Source organism: Notamacropus eugenii, chromosome 2 (genome assembly GCF_028372415.1).
Source record: "Notamacropus eugenii isolate mMacEug1 chromosome 2, mMacEug1.pri_v2, whole genome shotgun sequence".
Taxonomy (NCBI): Eukaryota; Metazoa; Chordata; class Mammalia; order Diprotodontia; family Macropodidae; genus Notamacropus; species Notamacropus eugenii.
The window spans coordinates 92,255,523-92,276,118 of NC_092873.1; the positions used below are offsets into that span (position 1 = coordinate 92,255,523).

At 40.5% G+C, this 20,596-nt stretch overlaps 1 protein-coding gene and 1 long non-coding RNA gene across 3 annotated transcripts in view; one reads left to right on the plus strand and one right to left on the minus strand.

Moving 5' to 3' along the window:
- Positions 1-20,596, plus strand: part of ZNF76 (zinc finger protein 76) — a 36,204-nt gene that overhangs the window by 7,179 nt on the left and 8,429 nt on the right. For both annotated transcript variants that reach the window (XM_072641844.1, XM_072641845.1), the window contains exons 2-7: positions 3,683-3,851; positions 16,633-16,713; positions 16,869-16,946; positions 17,435-17,634; positions 18,622-18,690; positions 19,046-19,162. In XM_072641844.1, coding sequence (XP_072497945.1) covers positions 3,779-3,851; positions 16,633-16,713; positions 16,869-16,946; positions 17,435-17,634; positions 18,622-18,690; positions 19,046-19,162 — 618 coding nt within the window. In that variant the 5' untranslated portion in view covers positions 3,683-3,778. The remainder of the gene's footprint in view (positions 1-3,682; positions 3,852-16,632; positions 16,714-16,868; positions 16,947-17,434; positions 17,635-18,621; positions 18,691-19,045; positions 19,163-20,596) is intronic.
- On the minus strand, positions 2,767-12,907 carry LOC140525995 (uncharacterized). The gene is made up of 2 exons (XR_011974193.1): positions 12,397-12,907; positions 2,767-3,061 (listed from the first exon to the last, which is right to left on the minus strand). It is a non-coding gene; the product is annotated as an uncharacterized lncRNA (long non-coding RNA).

Below are 20,596 nucleotides of genomic sequence, written 5' to 3' on the forward strand. Positions count from 1 at the left end.
ACACTGAAATCATTTTATAGAATGTTCTCAAAACCCATTTTTATTGTCACTTGCCAGTAGTCTTGCCAGTTTTCCTACATCCTTAATGAGAAGTTAAGTTTTCCTAGTGTACGAAAGGAAGCATGGAGAAGGAAGTCAGGATCTGAGTTCTAATTCTGCACCAACTCCCTGAATGACCTTGGATAAGTCACTCACCATCTGAGGAGCTCAGTTTGCCCATCCAAAAAAAATGAGGGAATTAGACCAGATGACAACCTTAGCTGTAAGAGTCTGTGATTTTGTTTTTGGCTATGAAGTTTTCTTCATGGATATTGTCTTAAATTTCATATCAAAATGAAATCGTCTTCCATTTTTTTTCCTCTCTAAGCAAACTAGATTTGTTTATTTACTTAAATTCTGGATTCACTTTCTCTGTGGATGAGGCAGAGCACAGACAGCTTTGTTCCAAGTGTTCAGTAGTATTCTCAGTGACCCATGTGATGATAGAAAATAGGTGAACAGTTATTACATAGAATCAAATTACTTGTGTCAGAACAGACACAAATTTAAAGGGAGAGTAAATTCAACTCCTCACCGGACTGCTGACTCTGATGGGCTCATTCAGTTTCATACCCTTCTTTTATCATCTGTGTTGCTTGAATTCCCAGTATACTTTTAGCAATTTGGGGGAGAAATCACATCAGTGAATCTTGGTGTAGCAGCTGCCAAATTCCCATAAACCTGAAACATGGCAGAGCAAGAATATTTTGGAGTACCACCACTTCATTGCAATATCGAAGTCATTGTGGGACAGGATAGGGAACAATTTTCAGTATTTCCCCAACTTGTACTTTGGCGTTTGCCTAACGTCAGTGACTGCCTCAGCACTTGCTTTACCACTTTACAGATCGATGATTTCATCTGAGTGGATGTCCCCTCCACAGGTGAAGATCACAACTCCTTCCATGCCTTAACGCATGAACAGGGAAATGTTTGGGAGGTCCTAAGTGACCACAGGCTGAAATCAAATGTGTTTTAAGAAACATTGTGACAATGGTTCCTATGTTCTTGTTTGAATTAAAGATCCATTATTTCATCAGTATGAGTTCTCTTTCCACTGGTACGGAAGCCAAGCCCTAGTAGACATGCCTTAGACAGTCTGATGAGTTGTTGTGGCCCCACATATTCCCTAATCCACTTTACCTAATCTTCCTCACAGGTCTGATGCAGATCATGTGTGTAGGTAGATTTCTAGCAGCTGAGTTGGAACCATATGAAAAAGCTGCTTAGAATCTTAAAAATCAATCAGTGCCATTGCTGTGAGATGCTTTAGATAGGCCTTTAATTTGTGTATTACATAAATGTAGATTTTTGCAATTAACTGCCTATCTTTTGGAGATGAGCATCTTTGAATTTACCTGGGCTAAGACCACCATACTCCATTTTCAGGCCCATCTTGAAATCCTTAGTACCTTGGTAGGGCCTGTGAAAACAGGCTCCCCCCAACACCATGATTGTGGTGGAACTTTAATAGATGACAATGATACATATTAGATGGAATATAATGATATCTGGGAACTGAAAAACTCCACTATATTCAGTATTAGCTAGGCTTTGTCTAAAGTTTTTTTCATTTTTATGTGTATATATATATATATATATATATATATATATATATATATATATGTGTGTGTGTGTGTACATATATACATACAGATTTGTATATGTAATGCATATTATGAAATATGGAGAAGTTATAATAAAATAAAGATTATTGAAAGTTTATAAACAGATGAGAATAAATATTAAATGTGTTAGGGTTAATTTGGAGATGAGACTAGTAGATAAGAATTGACTTGTCTTAACTGTATAAAGGATTATTTCCATTCTGTTCCAGAACTATAATTGTGTTAGCATAGGGAATTTTCAGTCCGGAAACTTCCTCGAACAGTGTAGATGGTAACTGATGTGCAACTTACAGTTTTTGATACTTATGTGTGGCATTGAGGTGATATTCCAAGGAACAGAGTCAGTGTATGTCAGAGACAAGACTTGAACCCCAGGTCTTCCTGACTCTGAGGCCCGTTCTGCCTCCATTGTACCATAATTGTCTCTCTACTGATATTTTAATGTTTTAAAGTTTCAAAAGCATTTGACATGCATTTTCTCTCAACCTTTTGAGATCAACACTACCCCATTTTACAAATTAGAAAACTGAGACAATTTAAGTGATTGACCCATAGTTACAGAAGTGTGAGAGGAGGAATTTGAACCCAAATCTACCTAACCCCAATCCTATCCACTATACTATGTTGCCCTTCCAAAATACAGGCTTCATCCCTAAAACCAGTTTCTTTGAAAGGAAAAAATGTATGTGAGTGTTTGTATGCATTTATATATGCATATGGAAAAAGATATAAATTTATCATTAAAATATGTATATATTTACCTTTTTTAAAAAAATAGTCCATTTAAATAAAGGGTTTTTTGTTATTATCTTCACCTTCACCACTTTCATTATCATTCTTTTTTCTACGTATCAATCAGTACGCATTTAGTATTTACCATTCCAAGAATGTGATTATATGCCACATTGAGGTTTTGTACAAGCCAGATTGGGGGTGAAGGGCAGGAAGTGCAATCTCTATTCAGACTCATCAAACTAAGTAGTTATTTCCCATGAGGAATAATTTCCCATTATTCTCTTGATAATCTGATTTACAAGTTTATATTGAACCAGTGATACCTGTATGGGTGTTTGGTGGGGGCTAGTAACCACATCACTGATAAATTAAGATATGAACTTTATTTACATTGCCTTAAGGTTCAATCTTGAGGAAATTCAGTTGGGTTTTTTGGTTGTTGTTTTTTTTTAGTGACACATTGTTCCTCATTGTCTCCATCTGGGTGGAAAGATGGGCTTTTTGTCAAGCCCTTCGCATTAAATGAGGAGATCTGGATGATCTGGATGGTGCCTTGTGCAGGACAGAATAGGCTTGACCAGGAGTCTGATGAGACAGATTAGACATCAGTGCTGGGAGGTACTTTGGAGTAGATAGAAGTGTATCAGTCCAGAGCCAGCCTAGGAAATCAGCACAGGTAGGTTACAAGTGTCCAAGGAGGCAGACTGGGTTCAGGGTCAAGAAGAGCTATTAGCAGACCACAAGAGTTGTGCCTGTTAAGCCTAGGGCAGAAGACATCCATTCTCTGCCTTGGTTTATGCTCTCTGTGGAGTGCAGGTAGGCAAGGATTCACAAGCATGGATATGCTTGCAACTTCAGAGGGGCACCACTCTGCAGGCAATGATAACTTCTATTTACAGCATAGATGGATGGTTAGGCCTTTGGGGCCTTGAGCTTAGCAATCAGTGATCTCCCACTCTTATATTCATGGACTCTGAAAAGTAGGAGCAGTGGGAATTATCAGCTGCCTGCCTCCCATTATGCCCTTCTTTAAGGTAATATTCCATTGGAAAATGGGTTTTGATAAATGAACTCTTACTTTCCAAGTTGTATGACCACAATGCCTCTATTTTATTTGTATTCTCCATTTTGAACAATTATTCAACACATTTATTGAAAGTTCTGATACATTGAAATGGTTCATCCATTTTTCTTTCTAGACCCTGACTGCTGTGTCCCAATTGTTTTTCAGCAGAACAGAGCTGTGTGATTGACAGTATGTCATTGTCCTCTCTTGTCAGATTTGTGACCTCAAAGAAAATCTCTTCACCCAGCTGTGGCTTCTAGGGCTGCCCAAAACCAAAATTCATGCCTGAGAGTGCAAGTGGCAGTGTGCCATGGAGAACTTGGGACTGCAGACGGTGACCCTCAGTGATGGGACAACAGCCTTCATCCAACAAGCTGTCAAAGGTAAAGGTTTTTAGGGACTCCCCCCAAAACTAACAGTCCATCAGCTATAGGGCCCTTAATTGCAGAGAGTACTGCAGTCACCTGGAGAAAAGTCACATATATGGATCCTACATCTTAACTGCTAAGCTTCAAATCCCCTCAGATACAGGAAGTAGAATCTGTTGTGTATTAGTTCTCATTCTCAACATACCATCTGCCCTCACCAAGTATAATAACAATAACTGACATTTATCTAGTGTTTTAAGCATTTAACTTTATCATCTCTTTATCATAATATAACAATAACAATTCTAACAATAACCATGTAGTATAAATATTATCATCCCCAATTCAGAGATGAGGGAAATGAGGCTAAAGAACTTAAGTGATTTGACCAAGGTTATATAGCTAGTATCAGAAGTGAAATTCAAACCTAGGTCTTCTTGACTCCGTCTTTTTTCCACTGTACTTCCACTGTGCTTCTTTGTAACAATAGGATCATAGCATTTAGATCTGGAAGGGACCTTAGAGATCATCCCATCCAATCCTCTTGTTTTAAATAGGAGAAAACAGAGGCCTCAAGAAGGTGAGACACATCCAAAGGGCAAAACTCAGGATTCAAACACATGTCTTTCAAGGCCAAATCCAGTGTCTTTCCACTACAGTGCCTTTTCTTGTATACATACTCCTTATTTCAGCTCAGTACCCTGCATTCTAAGATTGATCCATCAAAATGTGGAAATATGGATAATATAATTGTACATATGTAGCCTGTATTAGATTTCAGGCCATGTTGGGGGGGGGGGCAGGAGAGAGGGGGAAAATTTAGAACTCAAACTCTTATACAAGTGAATGTTGAAAACTAAAGATGAATAAATAAATTTTTTAAAAAGAAAGAAAATGTGCCCCAGAGAATGAAAGAAAACTTATAAGGAAGGAAAAAAGAGAGCTCTGAACACAATATGTAATATTTATTATATAGCCTTCCTTTTTTTGTTTGTTTTTTTAATTTCTTTTTTTAAATGTTTATTTATTAATTTTTAGTTTTCAATATTCATTTCCACAAAATTTTGAGTTCCAAATTTTCTCCCCATCTCCCCCCTCCCCCCACTCCAAAACACTTTGCATTCTGATTACCTCTTTCCTGAGTCTGCCCTCCCTTCTATCACACCTCTCCCTTCGCTTATTCCCATCTTCTCTCTTTTCTTGTAGGGCAAGATAGATTTCTGCACCCCATTACCTGTGTTTCTTATTTCCCAGTTGTATGCAAAAACAGTTCTCAACATTTGTTTCTAATACTTTGAACTCCAACTTCTGTCCCTTCCTCCCTCCTCACCCATCTCCGCTGAGAAGGCAAGCAATTCAATATAGTCTATATATGTGTAGTTTTGCAAAAGACTTCCATAATAGTCATGTTATGTAAGACTAACTATATTTCCCTCCATCCTACCCTGTCCCCACCCCTTTTTTTCTATTCTCTCATTTGACCTTGTCCCTTCCCAAAAGTGTTTTCTTCTAGTTACTTCCTTCTCCCATTTGCCCTCCCTTCTATCATTCCCCTCACCCCACTTGTCCCCTTCTCCCCTACTTTCCTGTAGTGTAAGATAGATTTTCATGCCAAATTTAGTGAGCATGTTATTCCCTCCTTAAGCCATATGTGAAGAGAGTAAGCTTCACTTTTCCCCTCTCACCTCCTCCCTTTTCTCCTCCATTGAAAAAGATTTTTCTTATCTCTTTTACGAGTAATAGTCTGCCCCATTCCATTTCTCCCTTTCTCTTCCCAGTATTTTCCTCTCTCACTCCTTAATTTTATTTTATTTTTTTATGGCTATCATCTCTTCTGATTCAACTCAACCTGTACCTCCACCTACCCAAATACTGAGAGAAGTCTCAAGAGTTACAAATATTATCTTTCCATGAAGGAATGTAAACAGTTCAGCTTTAGAAAGTCCTTTATGATTTCTCTTTCCTGTTTACCTTTTCATGCTTCTCTTGATTCTTGTGTTTGAAAGTCAAATTTTCTATTCAGTTCTGGCCTTTTCATCATGAACACTTGAAAGTCCTCTATATCATTTAATGACCATTTTTTCCCCCTGAAGTATTATGTTCAGTTTTTCTGGGTAGGTGATTCTTGGTTTTAATCCCAGTTCCTTTGACTTCTGGAATATCCTATTCCAAGCCCTTTGATCCCTTAATGTAGAAGCTGCCAGATCCTGTGTTATTCTGATTTTATTTCCACAATACTCAAATTGTTTCTTTCTAGCTGCTTGTAATATTTTCTCCTTGACCTGGGAACTCTGGAATTTTGCTACAATATTCCTAGGAGTTTCTCTTTTTGGATCACTTTCAGTGTATTCTTTCAATATTTATTTTACCCTCTGGTTCTAGAATATGAGGACAGTTTTCCTTGATAATTTCATGAAAGGTGATGTCTTGGCTCTTTTTTTGATCATGGCTTTAAGGTAGTCCCATAATTTTTAAACTTCCTCTCCTGGATCTGTTTTCCAGGTCAGTTGTTTTTCCTGTGAGATATTTCACATTATCTTCTATTTTTTCATTCTTTTGGTTTTGTTTTGTAATTTCTTGGTTTCTCATAAAGTCATTAGCTTCCGTCTGTTCCATTCTAATTTTTAAAGAACTATTTTCTTCAGTGAGCTTTTGAACATCTTTTTCCATTTGGCTAATTCTGCTCTTTAAAGCATTCTTCCCCTCACTGGCTTTTTGGGCCTCTTTTGCCATTTGAGTTAGTCTATTTTTTAAGGTGTTAATTTCTTCAGCATTTTTTTGGGTCTCCTTTAGCAATCTATTGACTTGCTTTTCATGGTTTTCTTGCCTTGCTCTCATTTCTCTTCCCAATTTTTCTTCCACTTCTCTTACTTGATTTTCAAAATCCTTTTTGAGCTTTTCCATGGCCTGAGACCACTGCATACTTATTTTGGAGGTTTTGCCTGCAGAAGCCTTGACTTTTAGTTCTTCCTCTGAAGACCTAAATTGTTCTTCCTCATCTGAAAGAATGGAAGGAAATACCTGCTTACCAAGAAAGTAACCTATTGTCTTATTCTTTTTCTCTTTTTTGGGCATTTTCCCAGCCAGTTACTTGACTTTTGAGTTCTTTGTCAGGGCTGAGATTCAGATCAGTGGCTCAGTTCCCTCAGGGGCTCTAGGCAGAGGGCATCAAAAATGGAAGCTGCTGCTGCTGGGGGTCCAGACTGAACTCCCCTCTCCAGGTGAAGGGACCCTCCCACGGGCCTTTGAAGCTGTGTGTGGGTTGAGCAATCTGGGAACTGGTGCTGCCCATGGCTCCTTGAAGTCTGTTCAGGGTCCTGTCCCTGCCACGGCAGGCTGTGCTCCACCCTTCCTGGGACACGCTGCATGCTCTCCGAGCTTCCTGGGCTGCCTGTAGTCTTTCTTGAAATGGAAATGTATTATGTATATTTGGAATTCTCTCTTACATTCTGCTGTGCACATGGCAATGTTTTGGTTTTTTTTATTTTGTATTTAAGTTAAAAAAAAAAAGTGATCAGAAACATGTATTTATTGAGTCCCACTATGTGCTGGGCTGAAAGTTGGGAAGAAGAGGATTCAAAGAAACATAGGTCTTGCTTCTTAATTCCTGGCATCAAAGAGCTCACAGTATGCTTGAGAAGATGAACTACTCGGTATTACTACGTAGTTAGTATTGAGGCTGATCTCCTGTGTGATTTGTTGAGAGAGAGCTCATTACCCAAGAGTTACATCACATATGACTGAAGTGATGACTAGTATTGCCAGGCACGTGTGCCAATTTCTGTGGGAGTGCAGAAGAGGTCGGGATCACAGTGAGGTGAGGTCGTCAGGGAAGGCTTCACTGAAGAAGGGAGGCTTGAGCTAAGCTTTACAAGGTGAGCTCTGAGTCTGGTGGAGGAGGGAGGAATAGATTCCAAAACAGTGTGCAGAGGCACAGCTGAGGGTCTGTGGAGCAATAACTGGAAGCAGATGTGACAGCCCTAAATGTCTGCTTCTTCAGATCATGATGTTTCTGTGTTGAACCAGGAAAGCTCCGTGACTTTGCATTTGGGAGCCACTGAGCACACTGACTTTGTTAAAGCTTTGGGCCATAAGTTCTTAAAGGAAAGAGAATAACTCGATAGGACCATGTTTGTCTTATCAACAGAACCATTTAAGTCCAAGAGCCTAGACGTTCACAACAGGCAGAAATTAATTCTTCATCACTGACAGCATAGAACTGAAATATTTTTTGGTGAGGATAGAAATGGAATTATGTAAATGGAGATTCTGAGCAGCAGGAATCCTGCATGGTTTAGGGTTTTGGGGGCTTTTTTTTTTTCCTTCTGATGTGATCTTTGACTACAGTTGTACACAAAGCTACCAGTGCAGGACAGGGGATGCTAGTTGAACAATTTTACCGTGTTCCTAATGATTAAGTGATGCTGAAACATACTACATTTGTATTTATCAGTAACCACATGATTTATCAGTAACCACATGATTAGAGTGTGTTCTCTATAGCCTATAATTTTCTTTTTTGTTTGTTTGTTTGGGGGAGTTGTTTTTTGGGAGAGGATTGTGGGTTTTTTTATTAGTTAATTTACTTTTAGTTTTCAACATTCATTTCTATAAGTTTTAAATTTTCTCTCCCTCCCTCCCCCCTCAAGACAGCATACAATCTGATATAGGCTCTACACATACATTCCTATTAAACACATTTTCACATTAATCATGTTGCATAGAAGAATTATAATGAATGGGAGAAACCATGAGAAAGAAGAACAAAATGAAACAAAAATGAAAACATATTGGTTTGCTCTGCATTCAGACTCCATAGTTCTTTCTCTGGATGTGGATGACATTTTCTATCCTGAGTTCTTTGGTATTGTTTTAGGTCCTTGTATTGCTGAGAAGGGCTAAGTCTATGAAAATCAATCATCACACACTGTGGCTACACACTGTACAGTGTTCTCCAGGTTCTGCTTCCTTCACTCAGCATCAATTCATTCATAGAAGTCTTTCCAGGTTTTTCTGAAGTCTGCATGCTCATCATTTCTTATAGTACAATAGTATTCCATTGCATTCATTTACCACAACTTTTCAGCCATTCCCCAGTTGATGGGCATCCCCTCAATTTCCAGTTCTTGGCCACCACAAAAAGAGCTGCTATAAATATTTTTGTGCATGTGGGTGCTTTTCCCATTTTTATGATCTCTTTGAGATACAGGCCTAGAAGAGGTATTGCTGGGCCAAAGGGTATGCACATTTTTATAGCCCTTTAGGCATTATCAGAATGGTTGGATTGAGCCTATAATATTCTCATATAAAAATTAGATACTTTGAAAAGCTAAAATGTAGATGGAAAAAACCCATATTTTTCCAAACCATAATTTGGGATAAATACCTTTTGAATGAGTTTCTTGTAAACAACTGATCTAATCCGTGATGTACGTGGATGGATACTTCTTAAGTTTAACTTGAGAGTGACATTACAAAAGATAAGAGTTTGAAGGGAATTGATCAGCCTAGACCATGGGTGGGGAATCCGTGGCCTCAAGGCCATATATCCTCAAGTGTGATTCTTAATAAAAGGATTTGTTCTGTAAAACTTGGACTCAGTCAGAAGGCTGCACCCAAGGACTAGATGGCAAAAGGTTTATCCAACCTCTGCTTGAAGACTTCCAAGAAGGGAGAACCCAGCCATCAGTTCTATGGCTCCCAGAATTGAACACATCCACCAGATGAGTTCTTAAAAGGACAGAATATGGTGGAACAATTACTTCCCTGTTTCTGGAACCTGCCTCTCTTGATGCAGCTCAAGGTTGCGTTAGCTTTTTTTGCTGCTACATCATCACACAATTCACTCATGCTGAGCTTGAAGTTCACTAAAACCCCCAGATCTTTTTTTTTTTTTAGAAAAATGCTGTCTAACCATTATGCCTCCTCTATCTTATACTTATGAAGTTGATTTTTTTTATACCCAAGTATAAGACTCCATTTATCCCAATTTAATTTCTTCTTACTAGATTCAACCTAATGTTCTAACCTGTCTAGATCGTTTTGAATCCTGTCATCCACTACCTAGCCATCTCTTCCCATCTTTGTGTTATCTTCACATTTGATGGACACCATTCATACCTTTATCCAAGTTATTGATAAAACTGTCAAGCAGCAAGGGGTTAATCATAGATCCCTCGGTTCCTCCATTGGAGACCTCCTGCCACACTGACACTCATTTTAACAACTCTGACACTGCCTATCTTCCCCTTTCTGAATCTGTCTGATTGAATTGCTATCTAATCTCCATCTTCACAAAAATAGTATGAGATACTTTATCAAAAACTTTGCTAAAATGTAGATAAATTGTATGCACAGCATTTCCCATATCTACTGATTTAGTAACTTAGTGGAACAGGTATATTTAGTGAAGACCCCTCAGGAGCCCTTTTGTGTCGGCCTAATTTGTCTCACCTGGCCCTGAGAAACTGAGAAACCAAACAATAGACATTCTGCTTTTTTCTTAAAATTCTTTTTGTGCTTTGTGATAGTCCTTGACAGAGACTGCTTTTGCTTACTCCCTTATCTCTTTTCCCAGACTCCCTTAACCCCCTTCTTTTCCAAAAATGGCTCTTGTATACTTATTCCTTGTCGCTGGGGTAGATTTTCCGTGGATAGATTGTACCCTCAAGGCTCAACCAATGGGCTAAAAGGAAGGGGGTTAGGGTGGGGATATTGTAGTCAAGGTCTACAAAACTGCTGTGCAGGGCACACCCTTGCCCTCCTCAGCCATCGCCATCTTGAGCGCAGGTGGGAGTGCCCTTTCTCGAGAAAGCTGAACAAAATATTTTTCCTTTTTACTCCTTTGGTCAAGGCTCTAATTTTATTAAGGGAGTTGTCCCACATAGTAACCCTGTCTGAAAAGGAAGGGAGGCTAATTTGACCTGAGCTATTTTTGATGAAGCTGGACTCGCTCTGTCATCACTGCTTCCTATATGTCCTATATATAGTCCCATCCACTTCAGGTGAAGGTCCTCTCCCTTCTTTGATCTTTCTGTTTTGTTTTGTTTTGTTTTGTTTTTACCAGTATTTCATTTTAAAAAAAAAGAAAGAAAGAAATACTGGTAGAAAAAGAAATGCCAGGGGTAGAACAGAGATTAGTCTGACCAAGGTACTGTTAGTCATGAGGGCTTGTGAAAAATTATGACAAAATTTGGTTGTCCAGAGAGATTCGTCAATATTGTACATCAGTTTCATTATGGCATGTTTACGTGGGTTCTAGATAATGAACAATGCTCTCATGTTTTTCCAATAACAAGTGGAGGGAAGCAAGGCTGTAGCTTGCTCCAGTGTTTTTTTGGCATGATGTTTTCAGCAATGTTGTGAGATGCCTTCAGTGAGGACAGAAATGGCATCAAGGTCATCTACCACCCTGATGGTAAATTATTTAACTTGAAAAGGTTACAAACCAAGACTAAAGTGGAAGGAGAGTTAGTGTATGATTCTTTGTATGCAGATGATTTTGTACTCAGTGTAGCCTCTGAGGCTGGCATACGACATAGTATGGATCAATTCTCTGCTGCTTGTGCTACTTTTAGCCTAATACCAAAAAAATACAGGTTCTCTGCCAGCCAGCACCACACCATCCATATGTGAAACCATTGGTTACTGCAGATGGAAAGAGTTTGTATGCTTCGGATAAGTTCACTTACCTTGGCAGTATATTTTCTAGGGATATACACATTGATAATGAGATTGACACACACATTGCCAGAGCTAGCTCAGTGTTTGGGAAGTTCCAAAGGAAAGTGTGGGAGAAAAGAGGTAAACTACCTACCAAACTGAGAGTCTACAGAGCTGTTATGCTTACCTCATTGTGTATGCCTATGAAACCTGAACAGTATACCAGCACCATGTCAGGAAACTGAATTACTTTTGAAATGTCTTATTAAGATTCTGAGGATCACCTAGCAAGACAAGGTCCTGGACACTGAAGTCCTTTCTCAAACTAAATTGCTGAGCATTCAGACTGTACTGCAGGGAGTGCAGCTCCCATGGGCTGGCCACATTGTTCAAATGTCAAAGGTATGTTTGCTTAACCGATTATTTTACATAGAACTCACACAAGGCAGGCACTCACGTCAAGGTCAAATGAAGCAGCGCAAGAACACTCTCAAGGTCTCTCTGAAGAGCTTTGGAATCAGTTGTGTGACATGGAAGACACTGGCACAGGACCACCCAGCATGACGTGCCTATATCAGATAAGGCACTGTGCTCTATGAGCAAAGCCAGATGTGCACATTTAGAGACATTTCTATTCCAAATGTCTATGTGAACTGTTTGTACCCAACCTGTACTAGGACCTTCCAAGCTCATATTGGTCTGATTAGCCACAGCCAAGGTACATACTGTACCTTAACCCCAACATAGTAATGTCGTTTTGATCCTATCTGAGAACCAAATCTACCAGTATAACTTTAAGAAACCTTTCCTATTGTTCTTAGCTTCCCTTGCTAGCCCAACTCATTCTGTGCTTAAGCAGTTCTGACACTGTTTTTACAGAACCATGCCACAATCTTACATTCATCCTCTGTTGTCTGGTCTTGCTTCCATTTTCTATACAAGAAATCTCAGTTGGTGAGTTCCCTGTGCATCCACATTCACCTCTTCATATAAATCCCATTTTTTCTTCATCATTAGAATTGTTTGAGTCTTCAGAATGTAATTTTGGGGCATCTTCCATCCTTCCTGGATTGACTTCCCCTGAAGCATGTTAATCCATGGAATCCTACCTTTCTTTCCCCTGAACCATTTGAAATCATATTTCTTAACATTGCCTCTAGATTTAGGAGTTCATCTTATTTTGAGACAACATAATCTAAAGAGGCAGTGTAGTATAGTTGATAGACTGGTTTGGATCAGGAAGATGTGCATTCAGGTCTCACTATTATGACATACTATGTATCACACAGGTTTGTGACCTGGATGGGCAGTTTCCCCCAAGTAGAGCAAGTACTCATCTTCCTCATTGGGAATTCCCTGCTCCAGTGAAATTGTTTGTCCGATTCAAAGAAAAAAAATATCTAGCCTTGATTACAAAAGGAAGAGTTATCTCTTTCTGAGAATATTCAATTCAGTTCCATGAGGATTTATTGTGTTGTTTTTCACTCATGTCCAACTCTTTGTGACCTCATTTGGGGTTTTCTTGGCAAAGATACTGGAGTGGTTTGCATTTCCTTCTCCAGCTCATTTTACAGATCAGAAAACTGAAGCAAACAGGGTTAACTGACTTGCCCAGGGTCATACAGCTAGTTAGTGTCTGAGGCTGGATTTGAACTCATGAAGATATATTTTCCTAATTCCAAGCTCTATCCACTGTGGCACCTAGCTACATCTACTATATGTGAGACCCTGTGCTTGGTCCTTGGAATACAAAGAAAAATTAAATAATCCCTGCTCTCCGAGAGCTTAAATTTTGCTGGAAAAATACAATATGTAAACAGATAAGTAATGCAAAATAGGTGGAAGAGGAAGAGAACATTCAGCCTGGGTCATGAGGAAAAGCTTTCTGTGGAAGATGGCTCCCAAACTGAGCCTTGAAAGAAGAGGTGGAGAGTACATTCCAGGCATGGGAGGAGGGGGTAGCATGTGATGACCTGGGCAACATTAACCCTCTAGGCAACATTTACCTCTATTGAAAATACAATGGAAAAGCTTAGGGACTATTTCCAGGACATTATTTCCTATTGCAAACTATTTCCATATTAAAAATCATTCTCATGGTCCAGTCTTCCCCTATGTAGTAGACAGATTACTTTGCTTGGAAAATTTATGTATTTTCACACCTTTATTGCCTTCCTAATGTCTTCATTCTCTCTGTCTAGATGTCTGTCCCTTCTCATCCCCTCTTTTTGGTTTAGTCCAATCTGCTCCTGTATCCTTTTTCCTCTTCACTCTGATGCACATGCCCAGCTCACAGTACTGTGAGCAACCAAGGAAATGTTTCCATCTTGTGTATCTGTGGCCATGTAAGGCTTTTTTTCTGAAGCCTAGCTTGAATCTGATTCTCTAGAACAGTGAGGAGTTCTGCAGTGTCTCTCTTTATGCCTGTCCTGAGCTCACTTCAGGAAAGACATTAAGAAAATTATTTCACTACCAGGGCTTCTGAAGTGTTATTTCAAATTTCTTAGATTTTCATCTTTAGTTATTCATTTTCTCTTCATGGTTTCTGTTCTCATTTTTAGAAGAAAATCTGGGGAAAAAACTACTTTCCCCATATAATTCACTTTTCTGTTATTTTGGAATTCTAACTTTCATATACCAGAGAGACTTCTCAGGGATTTTTAAAACAATTAGCAAAACACATTTTGTACTTGCCAAGACAGATAAGATCAAAATGAGAGGAATCCAGTCACCTTCTGGAGTGGATGCAAGGACAGTCACTCAGTAGTTACCATTTCAGAACTGGGAGGCATCCTACAGGTCTTTTATTCCAAACCGTAGCTGATAGGAATCTCTTTTGCAACATTAGATTGCAAAAAGCGATTTCTCCAATGTTTGCTTGACGATTTCCAGTTACGAAGAGGCTTCAATTTCTCAGGGCAGCCCATTCACTTTTGCATGAACTTCTCTCTCCAAACTCTCTCTCATTGCTCCAGACAGAAGCCCTTCTGTGGGGTTACACTCTACCTCCCACCTTGCATTGACCACCTGACCCTTATTTTCCTGGATAAAAGATACTGAAGTTCTAAGTCCGAAACTTAGAAAGAAGGCAAGTCCTAAATGTAAATAGTACCCTTCAGTTACCTCATAATCATTTTCCTTCTCTTATTCTACACACACACACACGCACACACACACACACACACACACACACACTCACACTCCCTCCCTCTCCCACCCTCTCCGTCCCTCTCCCTCTTCCTCCCTCTCTCTCCCTCTCCCACCCTCTCCGTCCCTCTCCCTCTTCCTCCCTCTCTCTCCCTCTCCCACCCTCTCTGTCCCTCTCCCTCTCCCACCCTCTTCCTCCCTCTCCATCCCTCTCCCTCTTCCTCCCTCTCTCTCCCTCTCCCACCCTCTCCGTCCCTCTCCCTCTCCCTCTCCCTCTCCCTCTCCCCTTCCTCCCTCTGGTTCTGTTTTTCTTTTAAACTTTTGCTTAAAGCAACATTTTTGGAATGGACTGAGACAAAGGAGAACAAGAATTTTAAGAAACCTAGATTCTGATTAATTTTTCCACAGCTTGATGTGTGATATTATGAAATTCACTCCCCTTTAAGGTGTGAGTATTAAGGTGTTAAAGTATGTTGGGATGAGAATATCAAAGATTTATGAAAATTGTGAAAGATAGCAGTTGACCAAAACCAAGTTAATCACATAACCCCTCCTTAATTTAGAGTTAAAATTGCAGTGGATAAAAAGGGAAAATCATATGAGTAAATATCATAACTAATGATTTAAATAGTTGGGCTTTATTTGTGTACTCCTATGAATGGGTTTACCCTAGGTTTCTATCCTGGACCCTCTTTTTCTCTAAGTGATCTCATGATCTCCACCAGTCTAACCATTGTCTTTCTCTTGAATTCCATTCTTCTGTCACTAGCTGCTTACTGGCTATCTACCTGGGTATCCCATAAGCATCTCAAACTCAAATGTCTAAAATGGAATGTATTATCTCTCCCCTAACCTCACCCTTCCTCTTAACTTCCTCATTTCTTTCAAGGGCACCACTATGGTTCCAGCTCTCCGGATTTGCGAGTCTAGAATCATCCTCAACTACCCATTCTTCTTCACTTCCAATATCCATTTGGTTGACAAGTCTTTCTGCCTCCACATCTTTGGCACAGGGCCACCATCCTAGTTCAGTCCCTCACCACCCCTCATTTGGACTGTTTTAGTAGTCTTCTTATCACTATCCCTACTTCCAGTGTCTCCTCTCTGCAACACACCCTCTACAATTGCCAAGTTGATATTCCTAAAGAACAAATTTGACCATGCATGTCATTATCTCCCCTACTCAAAAAGCTTCAGCAGCTCCCTATTGCCCATAGGATAAAGTACATTTGAAGCCTATCACAATCTGATTTCAGCTTATTTTTCCATATTTATTTTATGTTGCTACCTTTCATGTACTCTATGTTCCAGCCAAACCAACCTTCTTACTATTTTCCATATATAAGATTCTCTCCCTACTCCCCAAACTTGAAGTATCCTCCCTCCTCATTTCTTACCCATAGGTCTATTCAAGGCTGAGCTCAAGTGTGGCTTGTTATGAGTCCTTTCCTAACCGCTCATTTGTTAGTACTTTTCCCCTGCACCAAAATTAGGCTCCTCAGTGGCAGATACACTTTTCATTTTTGTATTTCCAGCACCTAGCACGGTCCCTGGCACATAGTAGATACTTAATAAATGTTTGTTAAATTTTAATTGAATTAATATGAACTTCTAGCTACTAGAGTTTATTTTATCTTCCCCTCTCCTCAATTATTTCGGTAACTTTTGGTTGCCCTGCCCTTCACTTCATGGTGGTAACCACAGACAGAACTGTCTATGGTGGTAACCATAGACAGAAAGAGTGATGTGAGGAGGCTCAGAGTTCCTGCTTCATGAACAGTCTCTATTCCAGGTTTCTCCATTGACACAAGCTAGGGATATGGTATAGAGGAGGGAAATGAGACTTAGTACCTTGCCCCATACCGTTGAGGGAAAGGGCTAGAAACTCAAATAGCTTCTTGTTGATATTAGGCCAACCATTTCTTAGCCCATTAAGCTGGTCATTTCTTAGTCTTTGACCAACTTTCCTTCATTTCCATTTTTACAGGAGAGAAGCTACTTGAAGGACAAGTGATTCAGCTTGAGGATGGAACCACAGCCTATATCCATCAAGTGACAGTGGAGAAAGGTGAGGCCTTCCTTGTGCTTAGGGCAGCATGGAACAGACCGCCAAAACAAGAACTTTTCTGAGACCCTCAGACAACTACCCTGGAAGGAAGATGATGTGAAAAAAGACCTGGGGCAAGGGAGTCATTTCTTTTGTTTGTTTGTTTTCTTTTATAGAATCTCTTTCCTTTGAAGATGGACAGCCTGTGCAGTTGGAAGATGGTAGCATGGCCTATATACACCGCACACCCAAAGGTGCATGTCAGCAGGGGACTGGAGGGAAAGGGGGTGATATAAAGCCAAACACTATCTTCACTCCTAGGAGTTTGCAGGGGGCTAGGGTAAGTGTGGGCATAATGGGTGGCAAGATCCCACAAGGTTTTATTGTTGCAAAACAACAGTATCCCTAAATATAACTGGGACAGATTCTGATTTTATATTCCCTCCGGCTTATTGTTGGATCATAATTTTCCAGGGAGGTGAGGTTTAGAAATCCCTGACAATGTTCATTTACCCAGCAAGGTTCTTTAGAAGACATTGTCCTGAGAAAGGGGAGATCCAATGATTCCCCTATGGCCAAGAAATCCTGTGTCCTTTAGCTCTAGGGAGAAGGAAAGCCATCCACATGCCTCGGAGAGTCCTCATAAGAGAAAGAGACCCTTCCAACTGAGATGATGTATACTGATCTTAAAGCAATGGTTGCTACTGTGTGCCAACTATGCCCCTTTTTCCCTTCTCCACAGAGGGCTATGACCCTAATGCTTTGGAAGCTGTCCAGCTGGAAGATGGCTCCACTGCCTACATCCACCACCCAGTGGCCATGCCCTCTGAGAGTACCGTCCTGGCTGTACAGACAGAAGTGGGCTTGGAGGATCTGGCAGCAGAGGAGGATGAAGCCTTCAGTGCAGATACTGTGGTGGCCCTTGAGCAGTATGCCAGCAAGGTAAGATGGTAGCTGGCAGCCAAAGAAAGCCAACCACTCGGCTCCATAGCATCTTTCATTGTCACCCCCAACCCCCACAGGACATACCAGCCTCCAAGAGAGTGAGAGGTGGTGGGCACTGAAGGAAGCAAGCCTGCAGGCCAGGCCTGGGAACCTCTACCAGGTCCTCCCACTCCCCCTCCTCAGAGGGCATGAACTGATTAGTCACTGCTGGTCAACAACTGTTTGCATGTTGCCTCATCTGCCCTGACTGCACAGGAAGCTGTAGCCACCAGGGTTGGGGCTGAGTGTGTCTTACCTGTCTTGATATTTGAGAAGGACTAGACAGACAATTCGTGTTCACGTACTTCTATTTTCTTTCCCTTTGTGCTTGCGCTCTCTCTCTTTCTCTCTCTCTCTCTCTCTCTCTCTCTCTCTCTCTCTCTCTCTCTCTCTCTCTCTCTCTCTCTCTGTCTCAGCTCTTTGGGAAAGTTGTCTCAATGGGCATGAATCAGGTCAGATACTCTAGAGTAGCCATGACACTTTAGAAAATAAGAATAGTCACAGCCATGGATGGCACATCTATGTAAGGGGAATTTAAAAGAGATGAGGCTTACTCTTTACCCTGAAAGTCATTAAATTATGTCCCTTCTGGGTCTTGTTATCCAGCCCATTTGTCTGAAGACTCAGGGAGCAAAAGTACCTTTTTTGAGTGCAGTGGAAAGAACTCTAGACAAAGTCAGGAGACCTGGGTTCTAGTCTCAGCTCTACCACTATTCATGTGCCCTTGAGCAAGTTATTTCCCCTTTCTGGCCCTCAGTTCCCCAATATCTAAAAACCAATATATTTTCTGTAGCACTTAAGATTTTCAGAGTGCTTTGGATGTGTTATTAAAATGTGAAGGGGTATTACTTTTCTTTATTGGTCTTAGGTTCTCTGAGAAGTTTCGGGGTCAGTGTACATGTATGCGATAGGGAACACTCACATTCACACTTCTCCCAAACACAGGTGTCTGATGTGGAAGAGGGTGTCCATTCCCAGCTGAAGGTGGATGAGTCTGGTGTTGCTGCTTCCCAGGTATATGCTGTTCAGTTGGAAATCTGGGACTAGGGAACTCACTTAGCCCAGTTTTGTCCCAGTTTGCATCTCACATGGCTGCCTGAAGAGGGGTCTCCTCCATGTCTATTCTGCCTTAATTACAGTGTTCCTCCCCCTTTCATCCCAGAATAAACGTAGCTCCTCATTTCTTTTGCAGCATGTCCCACAACAGATCTGCCTTGATCTGTCTCCCTACAGGATACTCATTTTAGCCAGGTTCCCTAGATGGCTAAACCCCATTTCTTAGACTCGAACTATTTTGTTCTGCCTTATTTGTCTTCCACTGCCCTCAGGTAGGAGGATGAGAGTGAGGATTTCCAGTTGTCTTTTGCAGGCCCTGCACAATAGCCAGCCCTCTCACAATGGCAAAGGACAGCAGGTTGGAGATAGAGCATTTCGCTGTGGGTACAAGGGTTGTGGCCGCCTCTACACCACTGCTCATCACTTGAAAGTAAGTCTGCCAGTAGATGGCTTGGTGCCATTCCTGGAGCTATAACTCAGTCCTTCCAGTTCAACCAAAATGTAGCGGGGCATCCCTGGCATATTCATCCTTACTATTCAGTACCATACATGAGATGGTAAGAGCCCAATATAGGTACAGGAGACAGGGGCACAGGGCATGTAGAAAGAGAAGTCTTCATTCCAGGTGATAAGAAAGACATTTGAGAGGGTCCCTCTAGCATTGGGAGCATCCAGGGGTCTCAGAGGCCCTCTCTAGCCCAGCTGGCCTCTAAGAGCCAGTAGTTTCTTTCTTTCTATAACAGAGAATGCAGCCCTTACTCTTTTACCTCACGTAGCCTTCCTTTTTGATAGTCCTAGACTTTCCCCCAACCTCCTTCCTACAATGTCCCTGACAACTATGTGGCCAACTTCTGCTTAAATACCTCCAGTGATGGGGAACTTACCACCTCTGGAAGCAACCTATTATATTCTTGAATGGTATCATTTGATTAGAAAGTTCTTCTTCACACTGAACCCGGATCAGCCTTTTGGCAATATCCACCCATTGGTTCTGGTTTTCCTTTGAGTCAAGTGGTCTTCAAAAGACTGAGAGGCATGAACTTAAATAAGGCTGCCTTGAGACTGTTTACGCCTTTTAAAAACTCCTCTTCTGGTTTTCCTTTGAGTAAATAGATGAATGTGAATAACAACTGACATTAGCAGGGGCCTGAATACTTTAATCATAACGCTCAAACTTGGCTCTGGAGGAGAAAGGAGAAAATGCTTCCCCCTCCCTTCTCTGCAGAGCTGGAGCACTGTGGGTGTGCAGCGCTATATGCACTGTCAGACTTAGTTGATATATTGGCTAGTTTTGTTGCTGTTTTTTTCTCTCTTCTCTTTCTTACTTGTTTTCAGGGGTGGCTTTCTGAGGAGGGATATATTTGGAATTGAAAGGCATTTTAAAAACAAAATATATCAATAAGATCTTAAAAACTGACACTTCTCAACAATAAGTTAGGGTCCTTTAATTCTTAGTAATACTGTGGAGACAATTAGGTTAAGAGCTTGTGAAGTTAGCAACATAAATATTATTTGTATCTCAGTTGGTTAATGTTTAAAAAAAATTTCTTTTGTGGTCCATATTGTAAATGCTTTAAAAAGAAGTATCACCTGACCAAAAGTTGGAATTGTTTTATCTGTTATAAACTGTGTTAAAAATAAATTTTAAAAAAGACAGCCCAAGCACCACTTTCTGCTGGAAGCATTTAGTGATATTCTTAGTCTTAATAGATGCTTGATAATTGATTGACTCCAAGTCTGGTGTTAAAATTTCAAACCCAAATAGTTAGACTAGGCTTGTCAGTTCTCCCCTTCAATTTCCTAGCATAAAAATTAACTTTCATAGTGTGGATCCAAGATTTACCTGGTTGTAATACACATTTTT